This window comes from Dromiciops gliroides, chromosome 2, assembly GCF_019393635.1.
Source record: "Dromiciops gliroides isolate mDroGli1 chromosome 2, mDroGli1.pri, whole genome shotgun sequence".
In the NCBI taxonomy this organism is placed as follows: Eukaryota; Metazoa; Chordata; class Mammalia; order Microbiotheria; family Microbiotheriidae; genus Dromiciops; species Dromiciops gliroides.
In genome coordinates, this window is record NC_057862.1 from 284,425,201 (window position 1) to 284,446,085 (window position 20,885).

At 34.1% G+C, this 20,885-nt stretch overlaps 1 protein-coding gene across 2 annotated transcripts in view; it reads right to left on the reverse strand.

The window, feature by feature from the left end:
- Positions 1 to 20,885, reverse strand: part of FNIP1 (folliculin interacting protein 1) — a 149,674-nt gene that overhangs the window by 53,723 nt on the left and 75,066 nt on the right. For both annotated transcript variants that reach the window (XM_043990174.1, XM_043990173.1), the window contains exon 3: positions 3,322 to 3,453. In XM_043990174.1, coding sequence (XP_043846109.1) covers positions 3,322 to 3,453 — 132 coding nt within the window. The remainder of the gene's footprint in view (positions 1 to 3,321; positions 3,454 to 20,885) is intronic.

The window sequence follows — 20,885 nt, forward strand, 5'->3', positions numbered from 1 at the left end:
TTTTTTCCATTGAGTTTTGTCCTTTTTTTTTTTCACGAGCAATGGGGGTTAAGTGACTTGCCCAGGGTCACACAGCTAGTAAGTGTCAAGTATCTGAGGCCGGATTTGAACACAAGTCCTCCTGAATCCAGGGCCAGTGCTTTATCCACTGCACCACCTAGCTGCCCCTGTCCTTATTTTTAAAAAGTCTTCTTTCCCAATTGAGACAAGTGTTTATTTTTCTTCAATCTTTTATATACTTCTTTCTTATGTTTAGGCCTATGATCCAGTGGGAATTAATTATGGTATATAGTGAACTAATTTTCTGAAGTACATTAAATAGTGAGTCCTTTTCATAGTTTTTATTTTCTGTGAAAACAAAGAGTAGTTTCCCATTTTCTCACATCTTGAAGGATGAAATGATCATTAAGTTACAAATATATGAGCTATTCTGCTTATGGAAGAAAGTATATACAAACAAATATCTGCACAGTTGAAGTTCCTACATTAAAATATCATTCATTCTTCCCTCATCAAGACTTCTAGAAAATGTTTTTATTGGTTTTTTTTACTAGGCAAATCCATCCCGTCCAAAAGTTTGTCATTCCTATTCTTTAAACCATGTATCCTGTTCTCAGCCACTATCTTTGTGAGTTTTTCATTCCCCAAACTGCCTTTTCTATTCTGAAACCCCTACTTTCAGGGGTTTCAGATATAACCATCTTTAGGAATTTTGTTATTAAAAGTAATTAATGAAATTAAATTTGTTTTTAAAACTACTAACCCATGACTCCTTGAGATTTGATTCCATTTTTGTTATACACAGGAATTTTACCTTACTCCCTCAATCATTCCCACTTTATCTTCAATCTCTCCTTATACACTGGCTTTTCCACTGTAGTCTACAAATACATACCCGACTCTCTTCCTTCCTAAAACAGAACTCACTAGATCTTACCATCCCTACAAGCTATCATCCTTTATATTTTCTTGCTACTTCAAATAAACTTCTAGAAAAAAAAAGCTGTCAATACACTCATAGCCTCGACTTTTTAGCCTTTCACTCCTTAATCCTTTGTATTCTAGCTTCTGACCTTTGGTATGGCTTCTATCTGGTCTAGTAATTATTTCACTTGGTATTTTTTTTTTTAGAAATGTTATTGCTTGGATTTTTTATGTTATGTTTACACATACATATGTACATATACATGTTCAATTCTGGCACAATTATTCTTTTATTTATCTGCATTTAGAAATGATAGAAGGGACATTCCTAATAAAGGAGTATCTTTGATGTGAGTTAGAGACAGGGCTGCAGATGAAGGATTCTAAGTCATAACTGTAACCCCTAAGTTTTTATACTCTGGATGAGAACTATGGCTACTGGGTCCTTAGCACTGGCTTCTAGAATGGTCATTAGAAGTTGAAGTAATGGATAATGACAACTAGTCTGGTTACCCAACAATTTCCAGTGACCAAACCTAGTAGGGTGGTTGGCCATATCAGCAGTTATAGCAGCCTAGAGCTATACAGATTTTAACTTAGAGTTCTGGGAGTAGCTGGTTGGTCCTAAAGCAGTTAGATTTTAGATCTATGAGGCTGAGCAATCACCTTGATGGTCACTAGATTTTGTAGCTCCATTGGTGAGGCTGTCCCCAGACTACAAAGCTGCAGTAGCAGCCAATCAATCCAGTAGCTATGATGGCAGCCAACTAGAACAGTAACTAAAGAAGGTCAGGTTTATGAAAATGTCAACCCAATAGCTGCTAGAGGCTAGAACTGTGGTTGTAGGTAGTCAGTGAGGCATCTGGCTGAACATTTGGTAATTATATGATTGTTTTTAAAATGTGGTTTCAGTTTGTAGGAAGATGGCCAACAATGGTTCAAGCTAGATAAGGTGTAATAAATTTGGGTTTTCATACCCATTACTATATTCTTATTCCACTCTTAAGAAAGATAGACATTCAATGTCACTTCCAGGCATCCAAAAGAAGACTTGAAAAGATATCCAGGCCAGTTAAGAGAGGAAATAATTTAGTCTTTTTCAGAATTTGTTCAAAGGTGAAATCATAATTTTAAAAATAGGAGTGTTCAGGATATTAAGACTAACTTTGTTTGTTTGTTTGTTTTTTGTTGTTTTTTTTGTGGGGCTATGGGGGTTAAATGACTTGCCCAGGGTCACACAGCTAGTAAGTGTCAAGTGTCTGAGGCCGCATTTGAACTCAGGTACTCCTGAATCCAGGGCCGGTGCTTTATCCACTGTGCCACCTACCTGCCCCTAAGACTAACTTTTAAAACTGCCTAACTAGCTAAGAGTCCTATGTGAGAAAGGTGGAAGTTCTAGAGCTGACAAAAGCAGTATAACAAGATGAATGACAAGGGAAAAACTCTCAGTGAAATGCCCAACAAATAGTATTAAGAGGTGTTTATTAAGCTTTCATGGGGCTAATGAAGTGTGGTCTAAAAGGAAAATATTTTGGGACCTCAGGGAACTCTTCTCTGTATATTCTTGATCATACTCAAAATATAATATATAGCACTTTAATTGGCAAAAGAAATAAGAATTATATCTAATTTGTCCATTTTGACAAATATGTAGCACAGGAAGTATTAGGAACCCATTATGATACTATAACTCATGAAAAATCCTGTATAAGGCCAACCTAATATTAGTATCTCAACTATAAAATCCAGAAAATCCCAAGATTATAATTTAGTATTTCTAAATTAAACACTATCCATTAAAGCTAAGGGGTCAGAAATACATTCATATTAGATGACTCCAGAAGCCAATGCTCTATTACTATGTAGAATTTTAACAGAATCACAGATAAGTTTATAAGCAGTCATTGATAATGAATGGATCTATATCCGAAAAGGACAGGGAATTTTAAAATGAATTACAATCTGTTTTTCATGTATAGAAATGCATCTTGTCTTTTTGCATTCCTATTAGACAGCTCATAAATTTTTTTATTTCATTGATTCAACTAGAGCATGTTACTATTTTATAGATCATCACACTTCAATAGATAGGCAGTGTGGAAAAAAGGATAGAATGATGGCCTTGTAGCCAGGAAGGCCTGGGTCCAAATCCTGCCTTTGAAACATATTGACTCTGTGACCTATGCAAGTCCTTTAGCCTCTTGATGCTCTAGGAAACTCTCCATGACTCTTAAATTATAGAGAATATGCCCACCTGCATTGGTAGAGGAAGTTCCCTTACCTGGGAGTTTTGAAACCACACTTCAATAATTAAAAGAAGTTTTAAAGAACTAAATATCTTGGTTATCCAATAACATGACTATAGATTAAAATGAGGGTAGGGTAAAGTGCTCTCACCTGGTATTTTGGACACTGCTCTTTTGTATCTGAAGAATTAATAGAACTATCCAAAGAAGAAGAACTGTCTCCTCCAGGTTTCAGTTGGCAGCATTTTCCAAAGACTTTAACCTGAGCATCACTGCAAAGTTTCTGAAATACATTATTTGCATGAATTGTATTGTTAGCTAGAAGACATAAAATACATGAAGTTTCACAAAATTCACTATTTGATACTTAAAAGATATATAGGTTTTTGCTAAAAATTATATTTCTGAGAAAATAAAATGCCTTGTGTAGCCTGCCAAGATACTACAAATTCAATTATCTTCAAACCTAGGTACTGATAACCTTTCTTTTATTTACAAAAAATATATAAATTAACCCCACACTTTTTATAAAACAATTTTTTGCAAATAATTTGAACTTATTCACATAAAATTAAGAATTCATTACTCTTAATAAAATACAAATCTTAAACCTATAAGAAAAATAACCTCTCATGAAGATATTAACTGATGAAATCCTGGCTAACTTAAATTTTTAAATTAAAAACAATAATACAATATTAATAGGACAGATGGGCACCTTTTTCAGTATTACTACTCATAATTATTGTTTAACCATTAATTGAGGTAGGTATTTTTCTTTAGGTCAATTACAGAGAAAATCCTAGTACTCAGGAACATGTTATAAATAATAGCTACCACTTACATTGTAAAATACTTTCCATGTTATCTCATTTAATCCTCACAATAACCCTCTGAGATAGGTACTATTATTGTCCTTTTAATACACATACTCAAATATCAGAAAAAAATAGTTATAAAGTAAATTTGCTTCACCTATATTATCACCAAGCTGTCATTTTTTAAAAAGCCCAAATACTCTTCTAAGTACTTTTGTATAAGCAAGTAAATGTGTTTTGTACTAAAAAAAGAAGTGCCCAGTTATACCCACAATGTTGTCTCGTGATTTTGTAATGACTCTGCCTTTAAAAAGAGTCTTTATAAAGTTGGTTCTTGTAAGAACTTGAAAAATTTTATATAGTTGTTCACTCCTATTTCTTATACTGGGCATCTGCCCTGGAGTCAGGCAGACTAATTTTCCTGAGTTCAAATCTTACCTCAGATACTAACAGTAAGACCCCGGATAAGTTGCTTAACCCTATTTGCTTCAGTTTCCTCATCTGTAAAATGAAATGGATAAGGAAATGGCAAACCACTCCAGTACCTTTGCCAAGAAAACTCCAAATAGGTGATGACAAGTTGGACACAAGTGAAATGAAAGAACAACAACAATAAAACAATTCTTTCTGGCAATAAAATAAGTTAACATCAAAACCTAGAGATAGATTTCATTACCCCACATAGTATATATGCCTAATGCTACATATAAAACACTTACCAGGTGTGTGACCTGGGCAAGTCACTGAGCCTGGTTGGCCTCAGTTGTTCATATGTAAAATGAACTGGAGAAGGAAATGGCAAACCACTCCAATGGTTTTGCCAAGAAAACCCCAAATGGGGTCATGAAGAGTTGGACGTGACTGAAAAATGATGACTGAACAACAAAACATATTTCTTACATTTCTTGATGAAGATAAAGAATGCAATGTGCCAAGTTGCATGAGAGGACTCATTTTTAACTAGTGCTTATATACCTGAGTTTCATCCTGACACTTATTGAAGTCCATCAATCAACAGAGTCCAGCACAACTCTTCCATATTATGCCATTTTCACTGAAAAGTTCTTTTGATGTGATGTTACCTCAAAGTTAGAAATCTTTCTTCCTATCAGTTTCATTGGTATATATACACTTGAAATCAAATGAGCACATTTACCCACAACTGTTGGTTGCTTCATCTACCAACAAAACAAAAAAGGAACTTTTGTTTTTGAAAGGTCTTAAACTATACATGCAATGCCCCTTCCCACTTATTATCATGTGTAAGTGGAACCACTCAAAGCTACTTTACATATAATTCCCCAAGCACTGTTTTTTGTTGTTATTGTTGTTAAGTAGTTCACTCATGTTTGACTCTTCATGACCCCATGGACCCTTCTCTCCTCTATTATCTTCCAAAGTCTGTCCAAGTTCATGTTCATTTTTTCCATCTCACTATCCATCTCATCCTCTGCCATTCTCTTTTTCTTTTACTTTCGATATTACCCAACATCAAGATCTTTTCTGATGACTCCTACCTTCTTATTATGTGGCCAAAGTATTAAAGCTTCAGCTTTAATGTTTGACCTTCCATTAAAAAGCCTGAATTAATTTCTCTAAGTATTGACTGATTTGATCTCCTTGCTGCCTAAGGGTCTCTCAAAAGTCTTCTCCAGGGGCAGCTAGGTGGTACAGTGGATAAAGCATCAGCCCTGGATTCAGTAGGACCTGAGTTCAAATCCGGCCTCAGACACTTGACACTTACTAGCTGTGTGATCCTGGGCAAGTCACTTAACCCTCATTGCCCTGAAAAAAATAAAATAAAATAAATTTTAAAAAGTCTTCTCCAGCACTATAATTTGAGAGTGTTCATTTAGTAGAGCTCAGCTTTCCCCATAGTCCAACCTCAGAGTGGGCCTAAATAGCAATTGTATCTCTTTAGGTGAAAAACCCTGAGGGTCTTTCTCCCATCTCCCCCCCCCCCCACCCCTCTTTATCTATTTTTTTTTTTTTTGACTAGGTAAAAGAGGCCTTTCTTTGCCTTCCTACTTACATATCCTTAATCACTGAATGAGTGTAATGTTACCTCAGGCAAACTGAGACTGGTGAAAGGTCTTAGTTTAAAAGGCCATTGACTCCCACTATATCTGGGACCATCTCTAGTTGTCACAATAATATATCTTGCCATTGGACTCAGATGACTCCATAGGAGAGAGTAAATCCAATTAATTGCAGGTCATGACATTTATCATGGTCCTCTTCAAGAACAAAGGACAAACAAAAACAATATAACTATACACAGCTACTGGAAAAACCATAGTCTTGACTATATGGACTTTCGTTGGCAAGGTGCTGTCTCTGCTTTTTAGCATACTCTCCAGATTGGCCATTTCCATGGAGCAAGTGTCTTTTAATTTTGTGACTGTTTTGACCATATCAACAGTGGCCCAAATCCATTCTTCCTAACAAAGAAGGCTTTTATACTTAGCAATTCTCTACATAAGCAAACCTTTTGATGTCAAAATTATGGCCTTAAAAGTTGATTCATATTTATTAATACTGTCTATTTTTTCTAAAAAAAACCTCTTGCTCATATACTGTGATATACGTTTTCAAGATGTTTCAATTTATTAAACTTCATGTTATCTGCAGTTAAAACATTCATACAAAGTAAAAAGCGGTTTTCCTATCAATAATTGTACTTGTAAATCTAAGTACCATATACTGTATTTTCAGAATTTTGGCTTTTTACTTATTTCTGCTTCTTAAAGGGTCTCTAATATCTTTGTACTAGTTACAGCTGCTCCAGTGTATTATCTCTTCAAGCCAGTTATATATTTGTTCATCATAGAGGGATATTATTTTTTAAATGAGAGACAATACAAAAATTAAGATCAATTTTGAATTTAATGGTAGACTATTTGAAATGAACACATAACTAGTTTCAGGTTATTTCAAATTTTTTAAAGTTGCATTTTTTTGAAAGTAGAAATGAAAAAATATAAATGATGTTATGGTAATGTAACTTTCACACAGAGGTCAATTTTGGATTTACATATTTCACACTGAAATTTAACAAGCAGGAAATAGCATAACTCATGTGTATTATGAGACTAGGTTGACTGATGGTGACAGTAACAAATGATACTTAAGACATGATTTAACATGTGCTGACTGAAATCTGACCTTGCTTTTTCGTACCATATTAAATAATCCCTGGGCTGCTTTTACTCTCAATTGGAACAAACTGACCATATTGGTCTCATTTTTTACTTTAATTTGAATTTTGTTTCCATTTTTAAAAGTGGGTATGCTTATGGCAACTGTTACACTCAAAAACAAATAATACTTTTGTTTCCTTCACTCTTCCCCCAAGACAGGGCTTGCCTTAGACTTCAGAAAACTCTGCTCTTCAAAGATTTCACTATTTTGTGTTCTTATCTTTGTTTTTTTAAAGTCCCAGTGTGTCTGTACTATTAGATATATTCCTTTAGTAAAAATTCCTGAGATGATGTTGGATAAAATGGAAGACAAATAGATTGTTTCTAACTTTAGCTCCCATGTAACATGCTTCAAAAAATGACAAATGTACCAAATAAAATACGGGACAAAATTCCTGGGAAGACTAACAGAAAAGTTAAAGAAACAAGCAAGGGAAAAAACCCCCAACCCTCCAATATAATTAATAAATATTATGAGGTGAAAAGTGAACAAAAATTAAAACAAGTATAACTCTAGAGAAAAAAAAATGTGCCAAAGAACCTACAGAATGGTTTCAGATCACAATATGAAATACCATAAGCAAATTAAGAGAGCATGAAATAGTTTATCTGTCAGATATATGGACAGAGGAAGAATTTAGTATCAAAGAAGATATAGAGAGAAATACAAGGTATAAAATAGATCATTTTGATTATATAAAATTAAAAAGCTTTTGCACAAACAAAACTACTGTGACCAAAATTACAAGGGAAGCCGAAAACTGGGAAAGAATTTTGGAAACAAGTATCTCTAATAAAGACCTCATTCCAGAAATATAGAGAACTGAGTCAAATTTATAAAAATACACATCATTCCCCAATTGATAAATGGTCAAAGGATATGAACAGGCAGTTTTCAGACAAAGAAATCAAAGCTATCTATAGTCATATGAAAAAATGCTCTATATCACTACTGATCAGAGAAATACAAATTAAAACAACTCTGAGGTATTACCTCACACCTATCAGAGTGGCAAATATAACAAAAAAGGAAAATATTGGATGCTGGAAGACTGAGATGCTAATCCACTGTTGGTGGAGTTGTGAACTGATCCAACGATTCTGGAAAGCAATTTGGAACTATGCCCAAAGAGCTATAAAACTGTGCATACCTTTTGATCCAGCAATACCACTGCTAGGTTTGTATCCCAAAGATATTCCAAAAAAGAGGAAAAAAACCTATTTGTATAAAAACATGTATAATAGCTCTTCTTGTGGTGACTAAGAATTGGAAATCGAAGGAATGCCCATAAACTGGGAAATGACTAAACAAGCTGTGCTATATGATGGTGATAGAATATTATTGTTCTATGAGAAATGACAAGCAGGATGATTTCAGAAAGGCCCGGAAAGACTTATATGAACTGATATATAGTGAAGAGAGCAGAACCAGGAGAATGTTATTCACAGTGACAGAAAAATTGCTTGATGAAGAACTGTGAATGACTTAACTGTTCTCAGCAATACAATCCCAAAAGACTAATGATAAAACATATTATCTACCTCCAGAGAAAGAATTGATATTGACTGAACACAGACTGAAACACGCTATTTTTTACTCTCATTTTTTCTTTTATTCAAGTTTTCTTATACAAAATGACTAATCTGGTAATGTTTTACATAATTGCACATGTATAACCTATATCTGATTGCTTCCCACCTCAGGGAAGAGGGAGGGGCCAGAAGGAAGGTAGGATAACATTTGGAACTCAAAAGTTTAAATAAAAATGCTTATTATTATTTTTAAAATCACAATAAGATATAATAAAAAAGTATAGAACCTCTCATATTAGAAATAAGGTCCCTGAAACAGAAATTCAAGAAAATAATAACTGACAAAATTGTAAAGACAATGAAAAATCTTAGGGAAGCAATGAATTCTCTAAGGAGTAGCCTGGTTCTGGAAGAACAAAAAGGGCACAGAGGAAAAACAGAAAAAAAGAATAAAAAAAATTTAAAAATAGAAAAACTAGAATAAACCTATAATGCCTGCCGATCAAACCAACAGGGTTAGAGAAAAGATCTCAGTTAGATTACCTGAAGAAAAATGTCAAAAAATGAAAGGTCTGAATATCATATTTTAAGAAATCACTTAAGAAAATTTACTGGAAAGATTTCACCACAGTGAAAATTGAAAATTCACGGAATGCTGACATAAATGAAACCCCCAAATATGGCTCATCCAAAAATGCAGTCACCAAATTTCAAAGCTTTATAATAAAAAAAAAGTCATTTGCAAAGCATCAAACACCAATTCAAATGATATAAGACTACTCAAAGATGACAAGAAATGATAAAGAGTACAAGAAGATTTCATGAAAACCAAAGAAAACTGGACTGTATTCCTTAAGTACCTACTCTGCAAAAGTACTTTACCATGGGAAAAAAACTGTTCCTTAATGAAGAAGAAAAAAAATTTAATTCCTTCTTGAAGAGAAATCCAGACAGAACAGGAAAGGATTTTTAACATGTAAATTGATCAAATAGATAAGGAAGGTAATCTAGAACAGAATGCAAGTAGAGAATAAAGGGTTGATGCAATAGTAACATGCTACAAAGAGGTGATAAATATATTGTGGCTTTTAAGTTACACTTAGAAGATCTTTGAAAAAATTAAGAAGTTGAAAAGTTGAAAAAAGAATAAAGTAAAGTAGATTAGGTAAGCTAATCTTTTCTATCTTTTTTCCCATTGGCCAATTCTGCTTTTTAACAATTTATCTTGAGTGAATTTTTGTGCCTCTTTTACCATAAGGCCAATTCTGTTTTTTAAGGTGTATTTTCTTCTGAAAATTTTTTTGCCTCTTTTATCAATCTGTTGACTCTTTTTTCATAATTTTCTCATATCACTCCCATATCTTTTCCCAATTTTTCCTCCACCTCTCTTATTTGATTTTTAAATCCTTTTCAAGCTCTTCCAAAACTTCTTATTGGCCTTGTATCCAATTCATATTTCTTTCTTTGAGGTTTTTTGGTAGCTATTTTCACATTTTTGTCTTCTGAGTTTCTTTCTTGTTCTTCCCTCCCACCCTAATAGCTTTTAATGGTCATGTTCTGTTGTTGTTGTTGTTGTTGTTGTTTGCTCTTTTTTTCCCATGCATTTCTTGACTTTTAATTTTACGTTAAAGTTGAGCTCTGCTTCCTGTTTTGACAGGGCAATATCCCAAGCTTCAGGTTTTTTATGATGCTGTTTTCAGAGCTAGTTTGAGTTATGTGGCAGGGGAAGGGTGTCTGCAAGTTTTTGGTACTTCCAAGGTAGTATAATCCAAGGAGAAGTGTGGTCACTCCTCTCCTGGTCTGTGTTCTGGTCTTTACCCAGGAAGGGATCTTGTTCCCCTGCAGCTGCAAATGCTAGCACTCTTCTTGGCCCTGGAACAATTACCAGGTCCTGTACACTCCTGCAGCCACAAATGCTGGTGCTCCTTTCTGCCTTGGAACTGAGCCCAGAGACCCTGCTCCTTTATAAACGGCCACACACACTCTTCTCCACTCTAGACCTGTGTCCTGGGCTCCTGCTCTGCTGTGGCAGCCTTGTTCCCCTGCAGCACATTGCTAGTGCTCCTCTTCACTCGGGAACTACAACCCAGAGCTATATATGGGCAATGAAACAGGGTCTTGCGCCCAATGCTAGAAAACAGTCCCCTATAATCTCTTTCAGACTGGTTGTCTGACTCCCTTATTGTCTGTAAACTGAATTTGCTACTGTTACCACAGTTGCCTCTTTCTAAGGCCTACTACTGGTGTTGCCACAGTGTTAACTGCACTCTGGGCCAATCTCCACCCTGATATCAGTGTCACAGACTTCTACCAACCTCTGAAGTTGGTTTTGCCTAGAAAAATGTCTCATCCCAACTTTTTCTTGGCTTTGCCACTCAAGAACTTGAGTAGAGGCATTATTTTAAAGTTGTTTTGGAAAAGAATGTTCAGCTGAGTTACTGCCTCTCCTCTACCATTGTGGGTTTGCCTCATAGTCTTAAAGTAAAAGCTAACTGAAATTTTTAAAGATGTGAATAATAACACATAGTTTTACAAGTTCAATAAGAGAATGAACCAAAAGGAAATTTCAAGCCTGAACAAAATGTTTTATCTACCAATGAAAAGGAAGCAAAGTACAGAATAAACAATTAACTACTGGACATTTCAAGTTCAATGTTCTCAAGATTTCTCAAACTCAACATGTCCAAATTAGAACTCATTATCTTTTTCCCCAAAGGCATCCATCTTCCAAACTTTCCTATTTCTGTTGAAAACACTGTCATTCTTCCAGTGTTCCAGGTTCATAATCTCAGCATTATACTCAAGTTCTCACCCCATATATATAATCAGTTGCCAAATCTTTGTGTTTCTAACTACCACATCTCCTGCATCTGAATGCTTCCTCTCCTCATACAGTTACTACATGAATTCAGGCCCTCATCTCTTCTTGGCTAGATTACTGCAATGGTCTCCTAATTAGGTTCTCCACCTAAAGTCTTGACCGACTTCAGTCCATCTTCCATTTTGTTATCAAAGTGATTTTTGTTAAGTATAACTCTGACCATGTCACTTCTCTACTCAAACTTCTCTGATTCCTTACTGCCTCTAGGATCAATTATTTTTTAAGCATGTAAAACTTCTTACAAACTTGCCATAACACCTTTCTAACTTCATTGCACATTAGTCCTCTCCCATCCCTTGTGTGTATACAAAAACAGTCACAAACAGGTTGACAGAGGGACACACACACACACACACACACACACACACACACACACACACGAGCTTTAGCCAAACTGGCCTATTCCCTTTTCCTTACACGTGATGGTCCATCTTCTATTCCTATGGTTTTAAACTGCAAGCCCCCATTTCCTAAATACACTCTATCCTCAATTCTGCATCTTTCTTCAACTGCATGCAACTCAAGCACTACCCCAGAATAAAGCCTTTTGTTATCAAAATGGATTTGAGAGACTTCCTGAGATTTCTGAATAGGAATCTTAGGGAATATAAGTATTTGACATGGACATTATATAAAAACTGATTAATTACAAAGGGAACAAAAAATGCAAAAAAGCCCAAATCTTAATCACAAGCATTAGATAACAGAAATCAAAAATTGTAATCATGGAGAATTTTAACATTAGAGGGGACTTTAACAGCTATATCATCTACTAATTCATACCAAAATTTCACCTCCATTTTAATATACCTGACAAGTGGTTTGTCTCTCATTAAAGAACACCAAATGAGGGAGAAACCACCATCTCCTGAAGTACTTCACTACATTTTTGAACAACTGTAACTGTTAGGAATGTTTTTCCAATATCCAATCTAAATTTGCTTCTTTGTAACTTCTACCCATTGTTTCTCGATCTGCCTTCTGGAGCCAAACAGAATTAAGTGCCATTACCTTGATGCGACAGTCCTTAAAATGCTACAGCTTTTGTGTCATTCTACATGCAGTAGTACTATGTTCTGCTACCTGCATTTTCTCTTTTCCAAGCTAAACATCCATAGTTCCTTCAACCAATCCCCATAAAAATGCAAGGCCCATTCCCACCCTAGGTGTCATTCTTTGGATGTTTTCCAGCTTAGTGGTATCTTTCCTAGAGAGATAAAGCATCCATTAAGTTCAAACTATGTGCCAGGAAGTATGCTAAGCCCAAATGATGGAACCTAACTAAACTAAACACTATATACCTGGTGTGGTCTGATGACGGTAGAGCACGGTATTCCTGCCACTTTGTTTCTAGAAGTTATGTCTTTTTTTTTTAGTGAGGCAATTGGGGTTAAGTGACTTGCCAGGGTCACACAGCTAGTAAGTGTTAAGTGACTGAGGCCAGATTTGAACTCAGGTACTCCTGATTCCAGGGTCAGTGCTCTATCCACTGTGCCACCTAGCTGCCCCTGGAAGTTATGTCTTAATTCAGCCCAGCATGTTCAACAGCATAGGGCTGAACACAAATCCTTGGGCCACTGCACTGGAGACCTCTGGTCAAAATGACATTAACCTACTGATATTGATACCTACTGAGTCCAGATATTACCAGTTCTGAAACCGTATAACTATACTATTATTACCTAATCCATATCTCTCCATCTTTTCCACAGGAATACCTTGAGATAATTTATCAGACACTGCATCCAAATCTAATGAAACTCTATTTGTAGCATACCAGTAATCTGCCAGTAGCATAAATGTAAAAAAAAAAAGATATCAAGTTAGTCTGCCATGACTTATTGCTGATGAAACTATGTTAGTTCATTTATGATATTTTTTCCTTTTCTAATGTGCTAACCATCTCTTTAATAGATGATTCTAGAATTTATACAGAAATAAATCAACAAGAAATTATTAAGTAAAAATCAAAGTCAATCTCAGGCATATAGTATGAACATTCTTTGTCTCCCCCTCCCCCATTTTTCTTTCTGTTTTTGGAAACAGAGTCATTTACCCTTCTCTTGTCCTTCATAGTTCTTGTAGAAAAGCAATTATGTTGCAGTGGGAAGAGTTCTGAATTGGGGATCACCCAAGTGAGTGTGAAAGCTGGTTCTGACACCTACTAACTGTAATCTTAAGCAAGTAACGTAGTTGAATCTAACTTTCCCCATCAGTCAAATGAAGGTCTTAGACTAGATGGCCTTTAAGGTCCCTCCCAGCTCCAAGTCTATGGTCCTATGATCCTTTTCTTCAGGGTCTTTCAAATATGGGTTAAAGAAACTGCACAATCTCACATTTATAAATGTTTAAGTACTTGATCATACTGTCCAACTGGATCAAGTGACTAAAAGAAAGTTAGGTGATTTCTTACTAGATTATTCCTTCTTCCCTTATCAAATCCCTGTTATGTTCTTTTTTCTCTAAAAGTCAGTCTCCCTTGGCAGCAAAAGGAAAAAAAGCAAGGTAAGAATTGAGCAGCTCTGTCTTCTTGATGTCATTCATTCCACCTACTTTACACAGTGGTCCTGTCCCTCCTGAATCCTCTTCTTCCCCAATATCACTTTCTATTTGGGGGGGGGGGCAATGAGGGTTAAGTGACTTGTCCAGGGTCACACAACTAGTAAGTGTCAAGTATCTGAGGCCAGATTTGAACTCAGGTCCTTATGAATCCAGGGCCGGTGCTCTATCCACTGTGCCACTTAGCTGCCCCACTATTACTTTTTTAATAAGGGAAACAAACAAAAAAAGGTATGGCCCAAAATGGAGACTAAAAACATCTAAAATAAGGAAGTCAAAGAACAAATCAACCAAATAATAAAAAATTATATAAAAAACAATGATAATTAGACAATATGCTATATAGCTAGGCAGCTACTACCATACTATTGACAGCTAGGCACTGAACTTTTAGTCATGAAGAACCGAGTTCAAATAATATCTCAGATACTTACTAGCCATAAGACACATCCTTTATTTGCCTCAATTTCCTCATCTATAAAACAGGGATAATAATAGTAGCCTCTATCTCCCAAGGTTGATATGAGGATCAAATGAAATAATATTTATAAAGTACCTTGCAAACTTTAAAACACTATATGCTATCCATTGCTATAAAATAAATTATAGAAAAATTTAATACCTACACTAATATTTTCTTCAAAAAGCATACAAATTGCAAGCCTCAAACAAAATCACAGAAAATAAAAGTGATTTATATTTTAACAGACAGGAAATGACCAGATATTATTGTAGAGATCACTAAAGAATCAGACATCTGTGTATGATCAGACCAATGATGTGTTAGTAAAAAAGATAAAAATCAATAACAAGAGTCAGATGAGAAAGAGAAATGATACAATGTAAAGATGCTGATTTCAGGGCAGCTAGGTGGCACAGTGGATAAAGCATGGGCCCTGGATTCAGGAGGATCTTAGTTCAAATCCAGCCTCAGACACTTGGCATTTACTAGCTGTGTGACCCTGGGTAAGTCATTTAACCCTCATTGCCCCCCCCAATGCTGACTTCAGAGGCAGAGAACCAGGTTTTAAATCTTGGTTCCACCATTAACTATCTCTGTAACTCTGCGCAAGTCAAATAATACAAACAAATTGAATTAATAAATAAAAGTAGGAGCTGGGTTTTTTTTGGGGGGGGGATCGGGGGGAGGGAGGAGAATAAAATAAACCATTAACTAACTTGATTAAAAAGAAAATTAAATTACCAGTATAAAAATGAAAAAGGAGAATTCATAACAAATAAAGGATATTAGAAACTATTTGCTCAACAGATTCCAGTTAAATTGGCAACTTAAATGAAATGTATGAATATTCATAAAATTTAAATTAATATAAGAAACAGATTTATGTTACAACTCAATTTAAAAAAACACACAACCTTAACAAACCATAAATGAAATTTCAAAGGAAAAAACCTGGGAATAAATGTATTCAGAAATTAATTCTATCAAACATTTAAAGAATAATTTCACCCAATATTACAACAGCAAAAGAAGAGATCCTACCAAATTCCTTCCTGTTATAAATATGTTCTTGATCCTTTAAGTTGGAAGAACAAAAAATAGGAAAGAAAATTATAGGGCAACATCTCTTCTGAAAATAGATGTAGAAATTTTAAATAAAATATCAGCAGACTATATCAACATATATATCACAAGATTATATACTATGACCATGTTGGATTTATACCAGGAATGCAGTATTGGTTTAATATTAGGAGAATTAGAAACATAACTGGCCATACTAATAATATGAATAAAAATGAAATATCAAAAGATACAGAAAAGGTTTTGAAAAAACACAACACCCATTTCTATATGAAACAGTAGAAATCATAGGAATAATTGGTTCTTTCTTTAACGTGATAAGTTGTATTTTTGTAAAGTCTACAAATAGAATTCTATATAATGAGAATTAACTTAAGAGGCCTTTCCAATAAGATCAAGGGTAAATCAAGGATGTCCACTGTCACTACTACTATTTAATATGGTGCTAGAAATGATAGCTGTAGTTATAATATAAGAAAAAGAAATTGAGAGAATAAGCATAGGTAAAGGAGAAACAAGATTACCAAATTTTGTAGATGATATATGATGGTGTACTTAGAGAACCTTAAAGAGACAATTAAACATTTAACTGAAACAATTAAAACCTCAGCAAAGATACAGGATACAAAAAAAAAAAACCCAAAACAAGAAAAAAAGGACTTATCTATTACTAATAAAACTTAGCAGGAAGAAATAGAAAGGAAAATGCCATAACTAGAGAGTATATAAAAATTTGGGGGCATGTGCCTACCAAAATACTCACATGAACAGTATAAATACAATTACAAAACTATCTTTAAACAAATAAAGGCAGATTTATAAAAATAATGAAATTAAGCTAGAGGGAAAAAAGATCAAGAATCTAAAGAGAAATTATAAAAATAAAAGGAAGGAAGTGGGGTTAGCAGTACCAGATCCCAAATTTTACTAAAAAACAGTAATCACTAAAATAATTTTGTACTGGTTAAGAAACAAGAGAGATCAATCAGTGTAACAGAATAGCTACACAAACACAAGAGCCCCGTAGTGTAGTATTTGATAAACATAAAGATCCTAGCTATTGAGGTAAGGCCTCACTATTGGACAAAAACTTCGGGGGAAATTGTTGTTCTGTGGATAGGAAAACAGTTTACGACCATATAAGAGAAGAAAGGAATAAGCATTTAAAAAAATATTTTTCCAGTTACATGTAAAAGTAATTTTTAACATTTGGGTTTTTTTTTTTTTAATTTGAGTTCCAAGTTCTCTTTCTCCCTCTCCTTTCCCCTCCTTGGGAAGGCAAGCAATTTTATGTGGATTATACATGTGCAGTTATGCAAAACATATTTCAATATTAGCCCCATCGTGAAACAAAAGACAGATCAAAAACCAAAAACCAAAAAATGAAAAATAAAAAACAAAACAAAACAAATAAAGTTTGAAAAAATTATGCTCCAGTCTTCATTCAGACTGCATCAATTCTTTCTCTGAAGGAAGAGCATATTTTGGTATAGATCCTTTGGAATTAGTCTTGGATCATCTTATTGTTGAGAATAACTAAGTCATTCACAGCTGATTATCATACAATATTGCTGTTACTGTGTACAGTGTTCTCTTGGTTCTGCTCACTTCACTTTGCATCAGTTTACATAAGTCTTTCCTGGTTTTTCTGAAGCCCTGCAGCTTTTCATTTCTTATAGCACAATAGTATTCCATCATAGTTATATACTTGCTCATCCATTCCTCAATTGATGGGCATCCTCTCAATGTCTTTGCCACCACAAAAAAAGAGTTGCTAAAATATTTTTGTACATTTAGGTTCTTTTCCTTTTTTGTTTCTCATTGTTTTGGGATATAGACCCAGTTGTGGTATTGCTGGGTAAAAGGGTATGCGTGGTTTTATAGACTTTTGGGCATAGTACCAAGTTGCTTTCCAAAGTAGATGAATCAGTTTACAACTCCATCAACAGTGCATGAGTGTCTCAATTTTCCCACATCCACTTCAACATCTGTCAATTTCCTTTTCTGGCACATTAGCCAATCTTATAGGTGTAGGTGGTACCTCAGAGAGTTATTCTAATTTACACTTCTTTAATCGATAATGCTTTAGAGAATTTATTCATATGAATAGAGATATCTTTGATTACTTCATCTGAAAACTTTGTGTTCGTATCTTTTAACTATTTAGCCATTGGGGAATGACTCATTGCTATAAATTTTACTCAGTTCTTTATATATTTGAGAAATGAGGCTTTTATCAGAAAAACTTGCTGTAAAATTTCCCCTTGCCCACCAGTTTTTTGCTTTCCTTCTAATCCTGGCTACATTGGTTTTGTTTGTACAAACCCTTTTTAATTTAATGTGATCAAAATTATCCCTTTACTTCCCATAATGCTCTCAGTCTCACATTTGGTCATAAATTCTTCCCTTGAGCATAGCTCTGACAGGTAAGATATTCCATGTTTCCTTAATTTGCTTATATCAACATTTGCATCTAAATCATGTACCCATTTGGATATTATCTTGGTATATAGTGAGGTCTATGCCTAGTTTGTCAAACTGCTTTCCAGTTTTCCTAGCAATCTTTGTCAAATGGTGAGTTCTTGCTCCAAAAGCTTGAATCTTTTCATTTGTCAGACACTAGATTATTATGTTCATTTATTATTGTGTATTGTGTACCTAATCTATTCAAGTGGTCCCAACACTATTTCCTTAGCCAGTAATAGAATGTTTTAATTATTGCTTTGTAATACAATTTGAGATCTGATACAGAAGGCCTTCCTTCACATTTTTTGTCATTGATTCCTTTAATATTCTTGACCTGTTGTTCTCTTCCATATGATTTCTGTTATTTTTTCTAGTTCTATAAAATATTTTTGGTAATTTCATTGGTATGACTGAACCACTGGTATTACTAAATAAGTAAATTATTTTAGGTAGAATTATCAATTAATATTTCTTCAATTGCTTAGATCTGACTTTATATGTGTGAAAAATGTTTTGTAATTATGTTCAGTTCCTGGGTTCATCCTGGCAGGCAGACTCCCAAGTATTTTATATTTTCTGCTAGACTCCCTGCTAGAGACTCTGTTGGTAATACATAGAAATGTTGCTGATGTATATGGGTTTATTTTAAATCCTGCAATTTTGCTAAAGTTGATAATTATTTCAACTAGTTTTTTAGTTGATTCTCTAGGATTCTTTAAGTATACCATCATATTGTCAGCAAAGAGTAATAGCTTTGTTTTCATATTGTCTATTGTAATTTCTTTAATTTCTTTCCTTCTCTTATTGCTATAATTAGCATTTTTATACAATATTTTTCCTCAATTACATGTAAAACACTTTTTAACATTCACTTAAAAATTTCTTGAGTTGCAAATCCTCTCCCCACCACCTTCCCTAAGACAGTAAGTAATCTGATATAGGTTATACATGTGCAATCACGTAAAACATATTTATTTCCATCTTGGTCATTTTATGGAAAAAAACTGAAACAAAATAAAAGTGAAAAATATCATGCTTTGGGCTGTACTTAGAGTCCATTAGTTCTTTTTCTGGAGGAGGATAGCTATAGCTAGCATTTCTAGTACAACTAAATAATACTGGTGATAATGGGCATTGCTGCTTTATCCCTGATCTTATTGGGAAGGCTTCTAGTTTATACCTATCACAAATAATGTTTGTTGATGATCTTAGATTCTATGCATAATTTTAAGTAAAACTCCATTTATGTCTATATATATATATATATATATATATGTATATATTTTTAAGTGAGGCAATTGGGGTTAAGTGACTTGCCCAGGGTCACACAGCTAGTAAGTGTATGTTAAGTGTCTGAGGCCGGATTTGAACTCAGGTACTCCTGACTCCAGGGCCGGTGCTCTATCCACTGCGCCACCTAGCTGCCCTGTATGTCTATATATTTTAATAGGAATCAGTGTTATGTTTTCTCAAGAGATTTTTTTGCAACTGTTGAGATAATATTTTTTGTTGTTTTTATTACTGATATGGTAAATAAGGCTGATAGTTTTCCTAATACTGATCAGCCGTGGAGTCGTGGCACAAATCCCACTTGTGGTGGAATTTTGCCATAATCTCATTGCTAGTGTTTTATTTAACATTTTTTTGCATCAATATTCAATAGGAAAATTGGTCTATAGTCTTTTTTCTTTTTTAATCTTCTTGGTTTAGATATTACCACCATATTTGTGTCATAAAAGGAATATGGTAGAACCCCCTTCTTTGCCTATTTCTCCAAATAGTTTATTTAGTATTTGAAATCAATTATTCTTTAAATGTTTTATAGAATTCGCTTGTGAATGCATCTGGTCCTGGGGATTTTTTCTTAGAGAACTCATTTGTGGATTTTTCAATTCCTTTTTCTAAGAAAGGATTATTTTCTTTCTTTCTTTTTTTCTTTTTTTTTTTCTTTTGCTGAGGCAAATGGGATTAAGTGACGTGCCCAGGGTCATACAGCTAGCAAGTGTCAAGTGTCCGAGTCCAGATTTGAACTCAGATCCAATTTATACCTCTAAGAATTTGGAGATATAAATTTTCCTTTTAGTATTGCTTTGGCTGAATCCCATAAATTCTGGTATACTGTCTCTGTCATTCTCTTTAATGAAATTATTGTTTCTTTGATTTGCTCTTTGACACATTTATTCATTATGATTAAGTCATTTAGTTCCTTTTTATTTATTATTTAATATTTACTCTCAATTACATGTAAAAACAATTTTTAAAATTTGGTTTCTTTCAAATTTTTGAATTCCAAAATTTCCCCCTGTATAACAGTTATACATGTACAGTCATGCAAAACATTTTTACATGTTAGTCAATTAATTTGGTTTCCAATTAATTTTTAATCTATGTTTACATGGTTCTTTATTGAATATAATATATTATGATCTAAAAAAGATAGATTTAATATTTTTGCTTTTCTGTATTTGGCTGTGAGGTTTTTATTCCCTGATACAAGGTCAATTTTTGTGAAGGTGCCATGTATAGCTGAACAAAATGGTGGATTCCTTTCTATTGCTATTCAACTTTTTCCAGAGGTCTATCATATATAACTTTTCTAAAATTCTATTCATCTGCTAAACTTCTTTCTAATTTATTTTATGGTTAGATTTTATCTAATTCTGGGAGGGGAAAGTTGAGGTGCCCTACTAGCATAATTTTACTTTCTATTTC